This window comes from Hemicordylus capensis, chromosome 2 (assembly GCF_027244095.1).
Source record: "Hemicordylus capensis ecotype Gifberg chromosome 2, rHemCap1.1.pri, whole genome shotgun sequence".
NCBI lineage: Eukaryota > Metazoa > Chordata > Lepidosauria > Squamata > Cordylidae > Hemicordylus > Hemicordylus capensis.
In genome coordinates this window covers 207,535,932-207,554,151 of record NC_069658.1, presented here as the reverse complement: position 1 = coordinate 207,554,151, position 18,220 = coordinate 207,535,932, and the positions used below count along the sequence as shown (strand labels likewise).

The following is an 18,220-nucleotide window of genomic DNA, read 5'->3' as shown; positions in this document are numbered from 1 at the left end:
CTCCCTAAATGCCTGCCTGGAGGCAGTGATGGGCTGGATGAGAGGTAACAAGCTGAGACTGAATCCAGATAAATCAGAGGTACTTATTGTGTGGGGTCGGAACTCGGGAGATGATTTGGATGGGGTGCACACTTCCCCAGAAGGAACAGGTACGTAGTCTGGGGGTGCTTCTGGACACAAAACTCTCCCTGGTGTCCCAGGTTGAGGCAGTGGCCAGAGGTGCCTTTTATCAGCTTTGGCTGATACACCAGCTGCGTCTGTTTCTTGAGATAGATTATCTCAGAACAGTAGTACATCTGCTGGTCACCTCCAGACTTGACTACTGCAATGAGCTCTATGTGGGGCTGCCTTTGTACATAGTCCAGAAACTGCAGTTAGTCCAGAATGTGGCAGCCAGGTTGGTCGCTGGGTCATCTCAGAGAGACCATATTACTCCCATCTTAAAAGATCTACACTGGCTGCCGATAAGTTTCCGGGGTAAAGTACAAGGTTTTGGTTATAACCTATAAAGCCCTAAACAGCTTGGGCCCTGGGCACTTAAGAGAACGTCTTCTTTGCTATGAACCACACCGCCCATTGAGATCATCTGGAGAGGTCCGTCTGCATTTGCCACCGGCTTGTCTGGTGGCTACTCAGGGACGGGCCTTCTCCGTTGCTGCCCCAGGGCTTTGGAACACACTTCCTGCTGAAATAAGAGCCTCCCCATCTCTGACAACTTTTAAAAGGGCAGTCAAGACACATCTGTTCACCCAGGCTTTTAATTAGATATTGTTTTAATTGTGTTTGAAATGTTTTAATCTTTTTATTGGTTGTTTTGTTTTGTTGTAAAGGGCCCAGAGAACTTGCATTTTGGGCGATATCAAGATGTGTTAAATAAATAAATAAATAGATAGATAGATAGATAGATAGATAGATAGATAGATAGATAGATAGATAGATAGATAGATGCATTGTTCCCACCCCCGAAGGCCAGCCCCCTTTGGCAGCCACCTGCAGGCGGCTCGTCTGCTGGAGACCTGCCGGAGGCTGTGCCACCAGCAAAGGCTTCCTTCTGTTAAAGACCACAGAGTTGGAACAGTCCAATCACCTGTCTTCTTCTTCACTATGAACCTCATCACCCACTGAGATCATACGGAGAGGCCCATCTGCAGTTGCCACCAGCTCGTCTGGTAGCTACTCAGGGACTGGCCTTCTCCATTGCTGCCCCGAGGCTTTGGAATGTGCTCCCTGCTGCAATAAGAGCCTCCCCATCTCTGAAAACAGAAGGTCCTTGCTCCAGAGGCAGCCCTTTTCAACAAAGTTTCCAAAGTTCACATAGAAAAATAAAGAATAAGTAAATAAGATGGTTCCCTGTCCACAAAGGGCTCACAATCTAAAAAAGAGTTATAAGGTAGACACCAACAACAGCCACTGGAGGGATGCTGTGCTGGGGATGAAGAGGGCCCTCTGCACGCAAACCAGATGCTCTGTCACTGAGCTGCAGATCACATCCTCTGAGCTACAGGGTTTTCTCCCCCCTAACCCTATGGGTCTAGGAGTTGGCTGGGGATATTCAATGTGGAGGGCAGGGCACTCTGTACTTGCTCAGAGATGTTCCTTTCCCTGCATTTCAAAGCTGTACCCTGGGCCAAAACATTGGTCCTGGGGTTCAAAAAAAGCCCTGAAGGAGAGAACCCTAACCCTAATTCTTTCACACGAGTTACAGCAAATGACTTGCTCGCCTCCCTTTTCCAGCTCTTACCTTCTGCAGCTCCAGGTAACTTTCCTCTTGAAGCCACTAATTCTAGTCCTTCAGCTCCTTCTCCTCCAAGTGGCCAACCCCCTTCTTCTCCAGGGCCTAGAAGCAACCCAGAAACCAGGTGAGACCAAGAGCTACGAAGTTAGCCCCCGAAAAGGTCCAAGACAGGCTGCATCAAAGGGACTGGAATCATGGTGTCCTTATACAAATCTAGGATGCAGCCACATTTGCAACACGGTGTCCAGTTCCGATGGTTGTGTTTCAGGAAAGGACGTTGAAGGGCTGGAAAAAACACAGAAAAGGGCAACTACAATGAGCAGGCAGCCAGAGCACCTCCCCCCCGAAGAAAGACTCCCAACATGAATGAATGAATGAATGAATAAATAAACATTTAGGCCTTTTTAGATGGCAGGGGGGGCAGGACAGGGCAGAGATTTATAAAGCAGCACAGTGTGAAGGAAAGGGAGAGAAGTTAGACTGCCCCTCTCTTAACACAGGTACTCAAGAGCTATCGAATGAGATGGATGGGCACAAATTCAGGACAGATGAGAGAAACTTTCACACAACAGAACTAATTTGTAAAAGTTAACTGACAAGCTGTAGGGATGGCTACTAGATGGCTTTAAAAGGGGATCAGACAAATTCATGAAAGAGGAGATGATTCTCACTGGCTGTAATCATGAGGGTTCTGTAGAGCCTCCATGTGCAGCAGCAGTCTACTTCGGAATACCAGTTGCTGGGAAGCAACAGCAGGAGAGGGCTATTGCTCTCATTTTATTTATTTATGAAATTTGTATGCTACCCAACTAATAAATGCCTTCAGGGTGGTTTACAATCAAGAGAAAAGCAAATCAAGTTGGCAATACGACAAATTAAAAACAACACGTAAAACATCCAAGAACAATAAAGCCACCAGTAGGGCCGGCAAGACCAAAAAATAAATAAAAATCCATTGCCTGCTTGTGACTGTCTCAGAAGCATCTGGCGGGCCACTGCGGGAAACAGGATGCTAGACTAGACTGGCCTTGTGCCTGATCCAACAGGGCTCTTATATTTTAAAGGATATTAATTTTCTTATATATTTTATTCATACATAAATAAAATATTATTTTATATATTTGAAGATGATGTCATTTTATATATTTGAAGATGATGTCACAAACCGCTTTGGGATTGTTTTTAATGAAAGGCGGTATATAAATTTAACAATAAATAAAATAAATTAATTAAAAATTTTAACAACTCACAGAACAGTTAAAAACGTGTTCGGTTTGTGAACCATTTCTCCAAGCATCTTGAGCCAGATTTCAGCTACCGACACGAGATGACCTTGGGTTCCGGTTCGAGACTCGCCTTGCTCCAGATGAAAGCTCCCAGCAGGTTGTTGTCCCCAAAGGGGTGGTCAGTGTTGGTGTAGCCCATATACTCTTCCCCCCAGCCCCTCTTCTCATGCTTCTTCCGTTCCTTGGCCTCCTTCTTGGCCAGGTGCCGGGTCCGCTTCTCTTCGGGGGTCTCGAGCGCCTTCAGCAGCTCCTTCTGCTTCTTGTCCTCCTTCAGCTGCAAGCGCTCCTGGAGGTTAAGCTGCTCGCCCAGGTCTTCCCTGGAGCCTTGGGACCACGGCAGAGAAAGCGATGAGACGGAGGACACTGAGGACCTGGACCTGGAGCGCTTTCGGCTCCTCTTCCCCCTCCTCTCGCTGCTGTGGCCTCGCTTTTCCAGTGAGGAATCCAAGCTGAGGGAGCGGTCCTGGTGTGTGTGGGGTGGGTGCACTTCTTGTGTCTCTTGTGGTGGTGGTCTCCACTTTTTTCTTTCTTCTTCTGCCATTTCTGCCTCTGAAAAGAAAAATATTAGAAACCATGTGCACTTTTAAAAAAAATTAACCAAAACAAAGATCTCACAGTTTAGTCCAGGAATGCTCTCAAAGGCTTGGCAGAATGAATAATCATCCCTATCCATAAATGTGTCCCAGAAATTCTCCCTGGAATTTCCCCCAGTTGAACCTTTTCTAAAATAATTAAACAACACTAGAAATTAACAAGGCCGTTTTTTAAAAAAACAAAACAAAAAGCAAATATGTATATAACGCTTTTCAACAAAAGTTTCCAAAACGGTTTACAAAGATAGAGCAGGCCTATTCAACTAAGGCCCCCCAGGTGTTTTTGAACTATGGCTCCCATAATCCCCAGCCACAATGGCCAATAGCCAGGAATTATGGGAGTTGTAGGCCAACATCTGCAGCAGGGCCGGAGTTGAGCAGCCCTGAGGAATATTAAATAAAATAAATAAATCAGATGGCTCCCCGTCCCCAAAGGGCTCAGTCTAAAAAGAAACATAAGGCAGACACCAGCAACAGTCACTGGAGAGATGCTGTGCTGGGAGTGGAGAGGGTTAGTTACGCTCCCCCTGCTAAATCAAGAGAATTGCCACTTACAGAAGGTGCCTCTTTGCTCAGTTAGCAGGAGATATTGTATTGTGGGTTGATCATCCCTTTGGCTGGGAGGCAATTTCATCTATTAGCACTTTTAAGTCCGTGCTAACAACATAACGGCATGTTCTTCACCCATCCGTACTTGCTTTCTCCCCCTTGTGTCAGGCATGGACTGTGAGCCCCTTGGGGCAGGGAATCGCCACATTTAAGGGGGCCTCTTTGCCCAGTTAGCAGGGATGAAGCTGGGGCCACTAGCCATCCATGACAGCAATTGATTTTGCCAACCTTTCTGGAGAGAGAGAGAGAGAGAGAGAGAGAGAGAGAGAGAGAGAGACCAGATCAGGCACATGGCCTAAGTCTGTTGCAGCAGCAGAAACAAGAGGCAGTGGAGAGGAGGGATCAGAGCAGACGAGGACTGCAGGGACCCGGGTTCGAATCCCCACTCAGTCACAAAACTCACTGGGTGGCTTTGGGCTATGCACCACCTGTGAGGAAAAGGGAGAGGAAAACAGGTCCTCCTGGGGCTCAAGCACCCCGCTCTCATCATCATCATCATGTCCATCTTTTCAAGCAGGCCCTGAACCTGAGCTTTAAACACCCTTCCCAGGCGACCAAATCCAGCACTGAGCCCCAGGAGGACCCGTCACAATCATTATAGGCGCAGAGGCACTGTTCCCCTCGAACAAGGATCCCCAGATGGGGTTCACTACAACTCCCAGCATCCCCAGCTGCAGTGGCCTTTGGCTGGGGATTCTGGGGGTTGCAGTCAAAAGCATCTGGGAATCCCTGTTAGAGGGAACACCCACACTCAGCTGTGCACACGGGCCCTCCAAGATAGGCACCCATGGAAACAGGCCAGGGGGTTAAGCTGCCTCCTTTGGGGGATAAGAGGTGTGGGGGGGGCTTAGCTTCAGCCCCCTCCCCTATTAAGCCTCCCAATGGGGGAGGCAGCAGGTGGGGAGAGCTCCATGCCCTCTCTATCACAGATCAACTCTATGATCCTCCTAAACTCTATGGTGACAAGGGTGACAAACAAAGCCTCCCCACCTCCTTCCCCTCCACAACTCTGCACCTTTCTTCCCGTCCTCTCCGCCGCCTCCCTCTCTCCTCGGATCCGGACCGTCTTCTCCGCTGTCGTCTTTCCCTGAACCGGGAGCGAGGGCCCATGGCCGCTCTAGGCCGGCCCCCTTCGGCGCGCGCCCCTTGCCTCTCGGGCGTGGGGTCCTTCCCTCGTCACGTCGCATTACTAGGGCTGGCTCCAGTGATGCCTGGACAGAAAAAAAGGAAACCTTCCCTGCTCCCTTTGCAGACTAGGGAACCTCACATAAAAATTATCTTGCTTTCTGGTGCTCTTGTTGGGGGTCAGAGCAGATATTTAAAATGGAGTGTAGAGTTGATTGATTGATTGATTAATTAGGTGCCATCAAGTGGGTCTCAACTCTTAGCAACCAGCGTGGTGTAGTGGCTAGAGTGCTGGACTAGGACCGGGGAGACCCGAGTTCAAATCCCCATTCAGCCATGATGCTTGCTGGGTAACTCTGGGCCAGTCACTTCTCTCTCTCTCAGCCTAACCTACTTCACAGGGTTGTTGTGAGGAGAAACCTAAGTATGTAGTACACTGCTCTGGACTCCTTGGAGGAAGAGTGGGATATAAATGCAAATAATAATAATGATAGATAGATAGATAGATAATCTCCAGGATTATCTGTCTTTGACTTGGCCTTGAAGGTCTCTGGTGCATTCATTGCTGTCGTAATTGAGTCCATCCATCTTGCTGCCGGCCGTCCTCTTCTTCTCTTTCCTTCCACTTTCCCCAGCATTATGGACTTCTCGAGGGAGCTGGATCTTCGTACAATGTGTCCAAAGCAGGATAGTTTGAGCCTGTTCATTTGTGCCTCGAGTGAGAATTCTGGATTGGTTTGTTCTAGGATCCATTCGTTTTTTTTCCTGGCTGTCCATGGTCCCAGCACCAAAGTTTGAAAGCATCAATGTTTTTTCTGTCTTGCTTCTTCAAAGTCCAGCTTTCGCATCCATAGAGTGTCACAGGGAAAACCATTGTCTGAACTATTCTAATCTTTGTAGGTATGGACATATCACGGCATCTCAATCTCCTTTCCAAGGCCTTCGTGGCAACCCTACCAAGTGCTAGTCTGCGGCGTATTTCTTGACTGCTGGATCCTTGACTGTTGATGGTCGGTCCTAAAAGGCAGAAGCTCCCCACCACTTCAATGTCTTCATTGTCAAGTCTGAGGCTGCTTGCTGTGTCTGTTGTCATTAGTCTTCTTGACATTTAGTCGTAGTCCCATTTTCCCACTGTGCTGTTGAGTGTAGAGTAAGGAAAACTAATATATATTTTGTGGCAACACTTTTTAGACCAGGGATTCTCAAGGTTGGGTCCCCAGATGTTATTGGACTCCAACTCCCATAATCCCCAGCCAAAGGCCACTGGGCCTGGGGATTATGGGAGTTGAAGTCCAATAACATCTGGGGACCCCACGCTGAGAATCTCTGCTTTAGATGATGGCCGGGGTCAATTGGAGGGGAAAGCCCGTTGGGGATATTTAAATTTTTAAAAAACAGCCACAAAGGTGCTCTGTGTGTGTGTGTGTGTGTGTGTGTGTGTGTGTGTGTGTGTGCGGAGTCCTGCTGCTGCTGGATCAGGCCTAGCCAAGCTGCCCACCCCCTGTGACCACCACATGCGAAATCTTACCCCAGCACAGTTCAGTCTCCAGCCTGGGGTAGGCATGGGTGGGGCTGGACCTTGCAACTATGGGGAAGAGGTCAAGGAATACCCCCAGAAGAAAAAAGAGCTGCGGGAGGAACCCAGGTTCCAGGCAGAGGCGGAGAAACCAAAAAAGGTACCCCAAGTTCTGGTCAGGGAGGGCCTGTTGCACAGCAGCCCAAAGAGCCAAGCACTGATTCATTCCTCTTCTTCTTGCAGACAGAGAACACCGCCTCTGCCTCCGCTCTGTTCTCACATGGATATGGGACATCTTTGACAAGCTTAGACCCGGCCCCAGGACAGAGGCAGGGACTGCTGAACTCTCTGCTTCTTAAAACTATGGTTCAGAGTAGACCCACCCTCAGAGAGAACCTGAGCCATGGGAAGGAATCCAGGCAGAGGCAGCGAAACCAAAAAAAGGTACTAAGCTATGGTCAGGGGAGGGGCAAGGTCAGCAACCAAAAGAGAGCGAAACACTGAATAATTCTTCTTTTTGCAGAACAATTCAAGAGTGAAGAACTGCCCCCCGCCTCTGCTTCCATTCCATGATCCTGCGGCTTTGAAACCTCTTCCCACAATGACAAAGGCAGGTATTTATTTCTTTATTTATTACATTTATAGTTGGGACAGAGGTGCACTTAGCCATGGACCTTGGGAGGGAGAGGCTGTCACAGAGCAGCCAAAAGAGAGCGAACCATTGACCTTCTTCTTCTTCCTCTTCTTTTTGCAGACAGAGAACACCACCTCTGCCTCCGCTCTGTTCTAGCATGGATCTGGAACATCTTCGAAAAACTGAGGCCGGGCCCCAGGAGAGAGGCAGGGAGCTGGGACTTAGCCATGCTCAGAAGACCCCATCGAAGGGGGAAGGAAGAAGAAGGAGAAAGGCAAATTGGTGCAAAGAGGGAGAGGCAACGGCCTGATGACCCAGTTCCCAGAAATCCCCAGCCCAGACAGCTGTGGGTGGAGGAACAGGTAGAGGGACTGACCCTTCAGTGTGCTGGAAGTTAAAGGACTTTGCGCTGTCTCTTTGTCTCAGACAGTGGAGGACAGACTAGTAAGTCAGAGGGCTAGAGGGTCAAGACATTGGTCATCCCTTCTCCACTGCTCTGATGCTATCCCTTTGATGTGTAGATTGCTAATCTCAGGGACTTCCCTCCTTCCTCTCTCTTCCTACCTGGCCTCCTACCTTGCAACACGGCAAGCTCCTCTCCCTGCACCATGTGTGCAGAGAGGATGCAGAATCCGTCTGCATCCAGCTAGATAGATAGATTAGAGATCCTAACTCCCCACTTTCCTATCTAGAATGGAGTTCCTTAATAAATGCCTTTTATACTGATTTGAAACTATGAATTGGCTCCAAGTTACTTTACTCTCAGCACACACGCATGCTTAACTAATCCACTGTGTTGTGCCTCTGTGCACTCTGCTATGATGAGAAAGGGATTCTCTCACCACAGAGAATTTCCAACACAGTGGACGGCTGGGAAACTGATTCCTGACTCCGTTCCCGGACTGCAGTCCTGCCAGTCTTGCGCTGCTGGGTCTTTGCAGGAGGAGGAATGCTTTGACCCACACAGCGGTATCATGTCAGGCAGAGCAGGTGACAACCGAGTGGTGGCAAAGAGGAGGATGACTTGAGCGGTGGCAAAGAGGAGGACGACTCTGATAAGGACTTTTATGGTTAGCGAAAAGAACTTTACTTGAAAACTTTGCAGTTCCTTACAAATTTCTACAGAATTATTGTGATTTTGGAGTGTTTCCTGCAGATGAATGCTTTTAAAACACTAATCAAGTAATAAATGTTGCCATGGGAAAACTTGCTTTTTTCTTTTTTCTTCATCAGTCTGTTACTTCAGATAGAAAATGTTGGATGAGTAATGTTGTTTGGCCTTCGTAAGCTGTTGCTTATTATGCATTTGCAAGCTATTTTTTTACACAATAAGCTGGTTGTTTGGGGTGAAAGCTACTCATTATCAAAGGTCGTCATGGCTAATAATTCTCCTGAGGTCAAAAGCAATCCAAAACCACTATTCCGGTTATTCACTCAAAATGTACCAATCAGCCCATTTTTAGACCTCTGACCCACAGACTATTGATACTAATAACAAAAGGGCAGATCAGGTCTTTGAGCAAGTCGAATTGATTTGTTTGTTCATTTGATTGATTGATTGATTTCTATACCACCCTTCCAAAAATGGCTCAGGGTGATTCTTATTTGTTTGTTTGACTTGTTTGTTTGTATTATTTAAAATATGAATAGCCCGCCCCTCCAATACACTATTGCTCGGGACCTCTCACAACACTAATAAAATAGAAACAATGTAAAACAAAAGATTGATAAAGTTAAACAACTTAAAAGTCCAGACTAAAACCACATTTAGAATTACATTTTGTTTTTAAAAAGTTTCAGATTAAAAGTTATTAATAAAAAGATAAAAACTGAGAACTATAAAAACTAAAGAGCCTACCGGATATAAGCAGCAGATAAAACATTTAAAAGCCTCTTTTGAAAGATGTGTTTTAAATTGCTTTTTAAGAACACTGAGGGAGGAAGCATGGCAAAGCTCTTTGGGGAGGGCATTCCAAAGCTGAGGGGCCACAACCGAAAAGGCCCTGTCTCTAGTCCCTGCCAACTGGGGCCAGCTCATGAGCAGAGCTGAGTGGATGCTGAGCGGAGGGCCCCAGCAGGTTCAAATGGGCGAATGCGGTCTGACAGAAACCCCAGCCCCAAGCTGTGCAGGGCTTTAAAGGTCAAGACCAGCACCTTGAATCTAGCACGTAAGTGGACTGATAACCAGTGAAACTGCCACAGGATGGATGTGACACTCATGAAGCGACTTGTTCCCACAAGCTTCCTTGCAGCAATGTTCTGGACCAGCTGAAGATTCCAGTCTTCAAGGACAGCCCCATGTAGAGTGCATTGCAGTAGTCCAGTCTGGGTGTCACCAACGCATGAGTGACTGAGGTCAAATCCAACTTCTTCAAGTGGGGTTGCAGCTGGTGTATTAGCCATAGCTGGTAAAAGGCACCTCTGCCCACCAACCTTGAGACTCCCAAGGACAGCATCGGGTCCAGAAGCACCCCCAGGCTACAGACTTTGTCTTTCAGAGGGAGCGTGACCCCATCCAAGACCAGATTTACCTCACTACTCATAAGAACAGCCCTGCTGGATCAGGCCCAGGAAGGCCCATCCAGCCCAGCATCCTGTTTCACACAGTGGCCCACCAGATGCCGCTGGGAAGCCCACAGACAAGAGGTATGTGCCTGCCCTCCCTCCTGCTGCTGTTGCTCCCCTGCAACTGGTATTGTGAGAAGCATCTTGCCTCTGAGGCCAGAGGTGGCCTGTAGCCCTCCGACTAGTAGCCGTTGATAGACCTCTCCTCCATGAAGTTATCCAGACCTCTCTTAAAGCCATCCAGGTTGTTGGCGGTCACCACATCTTGTGGCAGAGAATTCCACAAGTGGATTATGCATTGTGTGAAAAAGTACTTCCGTTTGCTGGTCCTAGGTTTCCTGGCAATCAGTTTCAGGGGATGACCCCTGGTTCTAGTGTTATGGAAGAGGGAGAAGAATTTCTCTCTCTCCACTTTCTCCACACCATGCATGATTTTATAGACCTCTATCATATCTCCCCGCAGTCGTCTTTTTTCTAAACTAAAAAGCCCCAAGTGTTGTAGCCTTGCCTCCAAAGGAAGATGCTCCAGGCCCCTGATCATCTTGGTTGCCCTCTTCTGCACCTTTCCCAGTTCAACAATGTCCTTTTAAAAATGTGGTGACCAGAATTGTACGCAGTACTCCAGGTCTGGCCGCACTATAGATTTGTATAAGGGCATTATAATAGTAGCAATTTTATTTTCAATCCCCTTCCTAATGATCCCTAGCATGGAATTGGCCTTTTTCACAGCTGCCGCACATTGAGTCGACACTTTCAACGAGCTGTCCACCATGACCCCAAGATCCCTCTCCTGGTCAGGCACCGACAGCTCGGATCCCATCAGCATATACTTGAAGTTGGGGTTTTTGACTTGAAGGATCAGTTTTACCAACCCAGAGTACTTCCATCTTATCTGGATTAAGTTTCAGCTTGTTTGAAACTTGGGAAGACCCAGAAGGAACTACTGCAACTAAGTCTGGTATGCATATGCCAAAATACCCACTGAACCTTAGAGGCAATTCATTCCTCGGCCAGAGCAATTTTGCCTGAGGCATGAGCTCAGCTTCCTACAACTTACTGAATTAGCCCGGAGGACTGGAGGAGAGCCATTAATCAGGGCTAGTTGCACACCTAGAGAGGGCTCTCTGCCCTGAAGCGCTCAGCCAACCTCCTCCCTGAGGCCCGTCAACCTCCACACTTCCACCTCAATAGGAAGGAGAGATTCCTTCCTGACAAGAGATGATGGTCCCCCTTCTCAGAAGCCCCCTACCCATGAGAAAAGAATTTTGGGGTACCCCAGCTCAGAGCTAGCTGGGGGGGAGGGAGAGCGAGAGAGTACTCCTGTGGACTGTCCCCAGAGACCACCACACTGGTCTCTGCCCCCCAAAGAGAGCCATTGCAAAGGAGGGGGAGAGAGAAGGAGAGTTCGTTCTGTGGCTCTGTCTGACTCCTAAGGAGCGGATTTCACTATAATCTGGATCCTGCCCTGACCCACATGGCAAACTTCAGCCCAGATGCCTGGAGTTCCCTCACTAAGCAGCTCTCCAACCTCTTCATGCCAGCCCAGGAAAGCTGGAATGGTGAGAACCAGTGGGGCACGATTATTCCTGGATATAAACTCTACAGAAGGGGCAGGGAGGGGAGGATTGGGGGAGGAGGGGCACCCTATATCAAAGAAGGGGTAGATTCCAACAAGCTAGGAAACCTAGGTGGACCGGAGTCCTCCACAGAATCATTATGGGTAACATTACGAGGACTGAAAGGAAATGTGTTACTAAGGACGTGCTATTGCCCTCCAGATCAAAGCGCTGAGAGTGACCTGGAGTTGGAGAAACAGATAAGAGAGGCATCAAAGAGAAACAGAGCTGTAATAATGGGTGACTTCAGCTACCCACGCCTAGACTGGGCAAATTCACATTCAGGTAATGACAGAGAGGTCAAATTTCTAGATGTGCTAAATGACTGTGCCTTAGAACAGTTAGTCACAGAACCAACCAGAGAGATGGTGACCTTGGATTTAATCCTGTGTGGTGCCCAGGACCTGATGCGAGATGTCAGAGTTGCAGAACCATTGGGTAGCAGTGACCATAGTGTGATCCAATTCAGCATATATGCAAGTGGAGAATTGTCAAGGAAGTCCAACACAGATGCGTTGGACTTCAGAAGAGGAAACTTCTCAAAAATGAGGGGACTGGTAAGAAGAAAGCTGAAAGGGAAAGTCAGGAGGGCCAAATCACTCCAGAAAACATGGAACGAATTCAAAACCACAGTACTAGAAGCACAGTTTGAATGTATCCCAAGAAGGAGGAAAGGGACCACCAAGTCCAGGAGGATGCCAGCGTGGCTAACAAGTAGAGTCAGGGAAGCTATAATAGGGAAGAAGACTTCCTTCAGAAAATGGAAGTCCTGCCCAAATGAAGAGAACAGGAACGAGCATAAACTCTGGCAAAAGAAATGCAAGGACACAATAAGGGATACAAAGAGAGAGTTTGAGGAGCATATAGCTAGAAGTGTTATGGGGAATAACAAAAACTTCTTTAAATATATCAGAAGTAGAAAACCTGCCAGGGACGCAGTTGGACCCTTAGATGAGGGTGTGAAAGGGATTGTTAAAGAGATTGCAGAGAAGCTGAATGAGTTCCTTGCATCTGTCTTCATGGCGGAGGATACTGACCATATACCCTCTCCAGAAATGAGTTTTTCAGGTTTAGCGGCTGAGGAACTGGGTGAATTTGAAGTGACAAGGGAAGATGTTCTAAACTGTCTTGAAAAGCTAAAAATTAACAAATTGCTAGGGCTAGATGGCATCCACCCAAGAGTTCTTAAGGAACTCAAATGTGAAATTTGAATCTGTACCAGAGGACTGAATCAGATTTGAATCTGTACCAGAGCACTGGAAAGTAGTGATGTGACTCTGATTTTCAAGAAGGGATCCAAGGGGGATCCATGAAATTACAGGTCAGTCATCTTAACTTTGGTGCCGGGTAAACTTATGGAAAGCGTACTTAAGGACAAAATTGTTAAGCACATAGAAGAAAAGGCCTTGTTGAAGGAGAACCAGCATGGCTTCTGAAGGGGAAAGCCTTGTCTCACTAACCTTTTGGAGTTCTTTGAGAGTGTCAACAGGCATGTGGATAAAGGGGATGCGGTTGACATAGTATACTTGGACTTCCAAAAATCTTTTGACAGAGTTCCCCATCAAAGGTTCTAAAGTAAACTTAGCAGCCATGGGATAAGGGGACAGGTTCATATGTGGATCGGTAACTGGTTGAAGGACAGGAAAAAGAGAGTAGGAATAAATTGACAGTTTTCACAATGGAGGTAGGTACGAAGTGGGGTCCCCCAGGGATTGGTACTGGGATCAGTGCTCTTTAACTTGTTCATAAACTATCTAGAAGTTGGGGTGAGCAGCGAAGTGGCCAGATTTGCAGATGACACTAAACTATTTAGGGTAGTGAAATCCACAACGGATTGTGAGGAACTCCAAAAAGGGACTGGGCGACAAAATGGCAAATGCGGTTCAGTGTAAGCAAGTGTAAAGTGATGCACATCGGGGCAAAAACCACCAACTTCACATATACATTGATGGGATCTGAGCTGTCGGTGACTGGCCACGAGAGAGATCTTGGGGTCATGGTGGACAGCTCATTGAAAGAGTCATCTCAGTGCACGGCAGCTGTGAAAAAAGCTAATTCCATGCTAGGAATCATTAGGAAGGGGTTTGAAAATAAAAATGCTAATATTATAATGCCCTTATACAAGTCTATGGTGTGGCCACCTCTGGAGTTCTGTGTACAGCTTTGGTCACCGTTGAAGGATGACCAGTTTTGGTCACACTTAAGAAGGATATTGTAGAACTGGAAAAGGTGCAGAAGTAGGGCAACCAAGATGACCAGGGGCCTGGAGTAGCTTCCTTATGAGGCTAGGCTACAGCAACTGGGGCTCTTTACCTTGGAAAAGAGGCGACTAAGGGGAGACATGATCAAAGTGTATGAAATTATGCATGGAGTGGAGAGGGTGGACAGAAAGAAATTCCCCCCATTCACCACACTAGAACCAGGGGTCATCCCGTGAAACTGAAGGTTGGAAAATTTAGGACCGATAACAAGAAGTACTTTTTCACAAAGTGCGTAATTAACCTATGGAATTCACTGCCATGGGATGTGGTGATGGCCACCAGCTTGGATGGCTTTCAAAGGGGCTTAGACAGATTCATGGAGGACAGGTCTATCAGTGGCTACTAGTCTGGTGGCTGTGGGCCACCTCCAGCCTCAGAGGCACAATGCCTCTCAATACCAGTTGCAGGGCAGCAACAGCAGGAGAGAGGGCATGACCCTTTCAACTTCTGCCTGTGGACTCCCCAGAGGCATCTGGTGGGCCACTGTGGGAAACAGGATGCTGGACTAGAGGGGCCTGCTTGGTTGGGCCTGATCCAGCAGGGCTGCTCTCGTGTTCTTATTTGCAGACCTAGGGAAGGTATTGCTTTCCCCCTTATGTTGCTTAACTAAAGGAGCCCAATCTGCCCGATCATGTCGCTCTTTCTCTCACAGGGATCCTCAACGTTGGGCCCCCAGATGTTCTTGGACTTCAGCTCCCAGAATCCCCAGCCAAAGGCCACTGCAGCTGAGGATGCTGGGAGTTGAAGTCCAAGAACATCTGGGGCCCCAACGTTGAGGATCCCTTCGCTAGGACATGACTCCTTCCTCGCCACCCTCTTCCTCTCCTTTCCTCCCAGGACACGTTCCCACCTTGCTTTGCAAAATGGCCAGCCTAGCTAGACCCTCTAGGAACTGCAACTCGCGGGTTTCACCCCATTCCTTTCAGGTGCACGGTTTGAAGGCATTGCTCCTCTGAGCTGGCGCTTCTTTCCCACAAGGTGGTCTGACTGCAGCTCTCCCAAACTCCCCTCCCCCTGTACATAAGAACATCAGACCAGCCCTGCTGGATCAGGCCCAAGGAGGCCCCTCTAGTCCAGCATCCTGTCTCGCACAGTGGCCCACCAGATGCCTCCAAGAAGCCCACAGGCAGGAGTTGAAAGGGGCCTGCCCTCCCTCCTGCTGTGACTCCCCTGCAACTGGGACTCAGAGGCATCCTGCCTTGGAGGCTGGAGGTGGCCTATAGCTTTACAGATCATTTAAATCTGTAAATGATTTATTTTGCTAATTCCCTCATCAGACTGTTTGATTGCTTTCTCATAAATGCGACACGTTTTGCATTGAAAACCTGTCTCCTCCTCGCTCTCGCAAGTCGCGGCTACAGACAGGTTAGCCTTGGGGCCACAGAGATCCCTTTGCAGCAGGAGCTGGGAGTTTATCCCTGCATGCGTGTCGTAACCGGGGTAGCCACCAGACCAAGGACGGGCCTTCTGAGCGAGAGACGGGCAGCTGAGCAGGGCCCGCTGCTCTTTCAACCCGCATCAGGATGAGCTGGGAGGTCCCCCGCCTGCATTGGCTGACTAGTCTCGGGCCCTGCACCTCACCAGGGTGCTCTAAGAAAGGACAGCTCTGTGGGCAGCTGCTCTTTCCCGTCTCCAAGATGAGGCCCGCTGTTTCCACAGGGGGTAGAGAAACACTGTGAAAAAGGGATGTGGCTTCCTTCCTTCCTTCCTTTCTTCCTTTCCGTTCTTTTTTTGTTGAGCGAGGCATTCTCCCTACCCTGACAACGTCAGCAGCATTCAAGCTCAAAGCAAGTTTCTCTCTCATTTTTACTAGAAGGTAGGATCTGGTTCTTACAGGAATCGTGTCTTCTGCTTTCTCCACAGAAGCAACTGAAAGTGACAGAAAGGGAGGTGGCCGGGTGCATGTCTTGTGGCAGCAAAGGAAGGGGAATTTTGGCCACCTCAATGTGTGTGTGTGGCGGGGCGGGGGGGAGAAGCACACTTTAAACAGAAGGGAAGACAGACCCGTAGAGGACAGCTCTGTCCATGACTCTTAGTCGCAAGGAGGGCTCAGTAGAACCTCCATGTCCAAAGGCATTCTACCTCTGAGCACCAGTTTTATTTGTTTGTTTGTTTGACATATTTGTATAATGCCCCAAACTTTTAAAAGGTTAAAACTATCTAAAAATCAAACAATTAAAACAGTACCTAATGAAAAGCCTGGGTGAACAAACGTGTCTTGACTGCCTTTTAAAAAGTTGTCAGAGATGGGGAGGCTCTTCTTTCAGCAGGGAGGGAGCGCATTCCCAAGCCCTGGGGCAGCAACGGAGAAGGCCCGTCCCCGAGTAGCCACCAGACAAGCCGGTGGCAAATGCAGACGGACCTCTCCTGGTGAGCTCAAGGGGCGATGGGGTTCATCCCGAAGAAGGCGTTCTCTTCTTAGAAGAAGAGAAGACAGCGAAGAAGACGGTTCCAGAGGAACCAACCGCATGCAAGGGTCATCAAGCCCACTGGTCGCTGGACAGGACTAGCCGGCCCTTTGGCCTTGCAATGGCCTGAGTCTGACCCTTGGTCCATCTAGTTTGCTATTGTCTGCAGGGACTGACCCCGGAACTTTTTGCAGGCAAAACGGGGGGTGGGAGGCTATGGCCCCTCCACTTGGCCTGACCCAGCAGCAGGGCTTTCCTTGTGGTTTTACAGACATAGGTTCATAGGGCGTAAGCTGATCCATGGTTTGTTTATTTTTTTATTTTTGCATTTATATACTGCCTTTCGTTAAAAGACAACCCCAAGGTTGTGGGTGATGAGTACCGTAGCTATCTGGAAACTCCTTAGGCTGAGTGATAGACCTCCAGGCAGGGGGGTAACTATAACAGGGCGAGGGGAGGCAGTCGTCTGGGGGCCCCCTGCCTTGGGTGGCCCCCCAGAGGCAAGTCACATGATGGACTCCCCCAGCCGCACACCTGCCTGGGCTTCCTTCAGTTGCATTCATCCTCCAAAAGGGATGTGAGTGTGAAGACCTGGAGCTACCAGAACAGGATGTCTTTCTCTAGTACCATTAAATGTCTTGCATTGTCCACAGTTTACAAAACCTTTTAAAAAATAATTTAGGATGATGTTCTATTGTGGCACATAGGTGTTTTATATATATATATATATATATATATATATATATATATATATATATATATATATAAAGAGAGAGAGAGAGAGAGAGAGAGAGAGACTGTATAGATATAGATATAGATAAATTTAACTATGCTTTTTGTTACCACTATTCAGCCTTGTTTAAGATTTCTTTACTTCATGAGCTGAGCTTCAGTGAGGGGGGGCCCATTTTGAAATCTTGTCTCTGGGCCCGCTCCAACCTTGCTACGCCCCCACCTCCAGGAGGACACTATGGGGTGGCAGCGTCTTGGGGTATGTCTCCCCCCCCCAAATCAAAACAGACATGAGTGAGGTGGCCCAGGGGACGGGAAGAAGAGGATGGCCAGCAGCCAGGTGGATCAACTCGATGACGACAGCCATGAAGGCACCCCTGAGAGACCTTCTTCAAGGCCAAGTGGAAGGCAGATCATCATCCTGGAGGGAATCTCTCTCTGTGGTCGCTAAGAGTCAACACCAACTGGATGGCACTTAATCAGCCAATCAACCAACCAATCAGGGGCTGCTGCTTTGGGTGTGGAAAGCCCCCAGACCCTTATTCCTCAGTGCCGCTGGGAGTGGTGTGGGGCGATCACGGATTAAAAGGTTTTACACCAGAGCCAGATTTGGAGCCAGATGGAGAGCTTGTGCCCCTTGAAGAAGACAAGCTCCCAGTGATGGAGGAGGCGGCGGCATGCAGTAGAGGGTGGCCCAGGGCTTGCTTGGGGGGTGACTGGGACAGCAACCCAGGAAGCGGCCATCTGCCTACTGAGTCAAGCCACCAGTCCATCCAGCTCAGTATTGCCCGCACCGGCTGGCAGCAGTTTGCCAAGGCAGCCCTGCCTGGAGAGATCCTGCTGCCAGGGAGGGGAACTGGGACCTTCTGCATGCAAAGAAGATGCTCTGCCCCTGAGCGACGAGGCCCCCCCCCCCCATCTCCATGAAAACGTCCGCTTGCTGTCCAGGCAGCTCTGAGGTGGGCCCCTGGCTGGGGAGGAGGGAGAAGAGGCTGGGGACCAGGGGCCGCTCTCGGGCAAGGCAGGGCAAGGGCAGCTGCCTCCCGGCCAAGCTCCCCCGAGGCGGCATCTGCCTCCCACTGCCCAGGTCCAGGGTGCAGCAGAGGGAGGGGGAGCGAGAGGTCCTCTAGACGGGCTCAC

At 48.8% G+C, this 18,220-nt stretch overlaps 1 protein-coding gene and 1 long non-coding RNA gene across 2 annotated transcripts; one reads left to right on the top strand and one right to left on the bottom strand.

Annotated features, from left to right (window-relative positions):
* Positions 1–742: 742 nt before the first annotated feature.
* LOC128341718 (splicing factor Cactin-like) lies at positions 743–5,380 on the bottom strand. The gene is made up of 3 exons (XM_053288154.1): positions 5,239–5,380; positions 2,986–3,570; positions 743–2,020 (listed from the first exon to the last, which is right to left on the bottom strand). Exon 2 carries the CDS (start codon positions 3,560–3,562, stop codon positions 3,050–3,052), a length of 513 nt encoding a protein of 170 aa, XP_053144129.1. The 5' UTR covers positions 3,563–3,570; positions 5,239–5,380; the 3' UTR covers positions 743–2,020; positions 2,986–3,049.
* A 1,799-nt stretch (positions 5,381–7,179) lies between these two features.
* Positions 7,180–8,133, top strand: LOC128342279 (uncharacterized). Its single transcript, XR_008314886.1, has 3 exons — positions 7,180–7,308; positions 7,388–7,478; positions 7,623–8,133. It is a non-coding gene; the product is annotated as an uncharacterized LOC128342279 (long non-coding RNA).
* Positions 8,134–18,220: the final 10,087 nt, after the last annotated feature.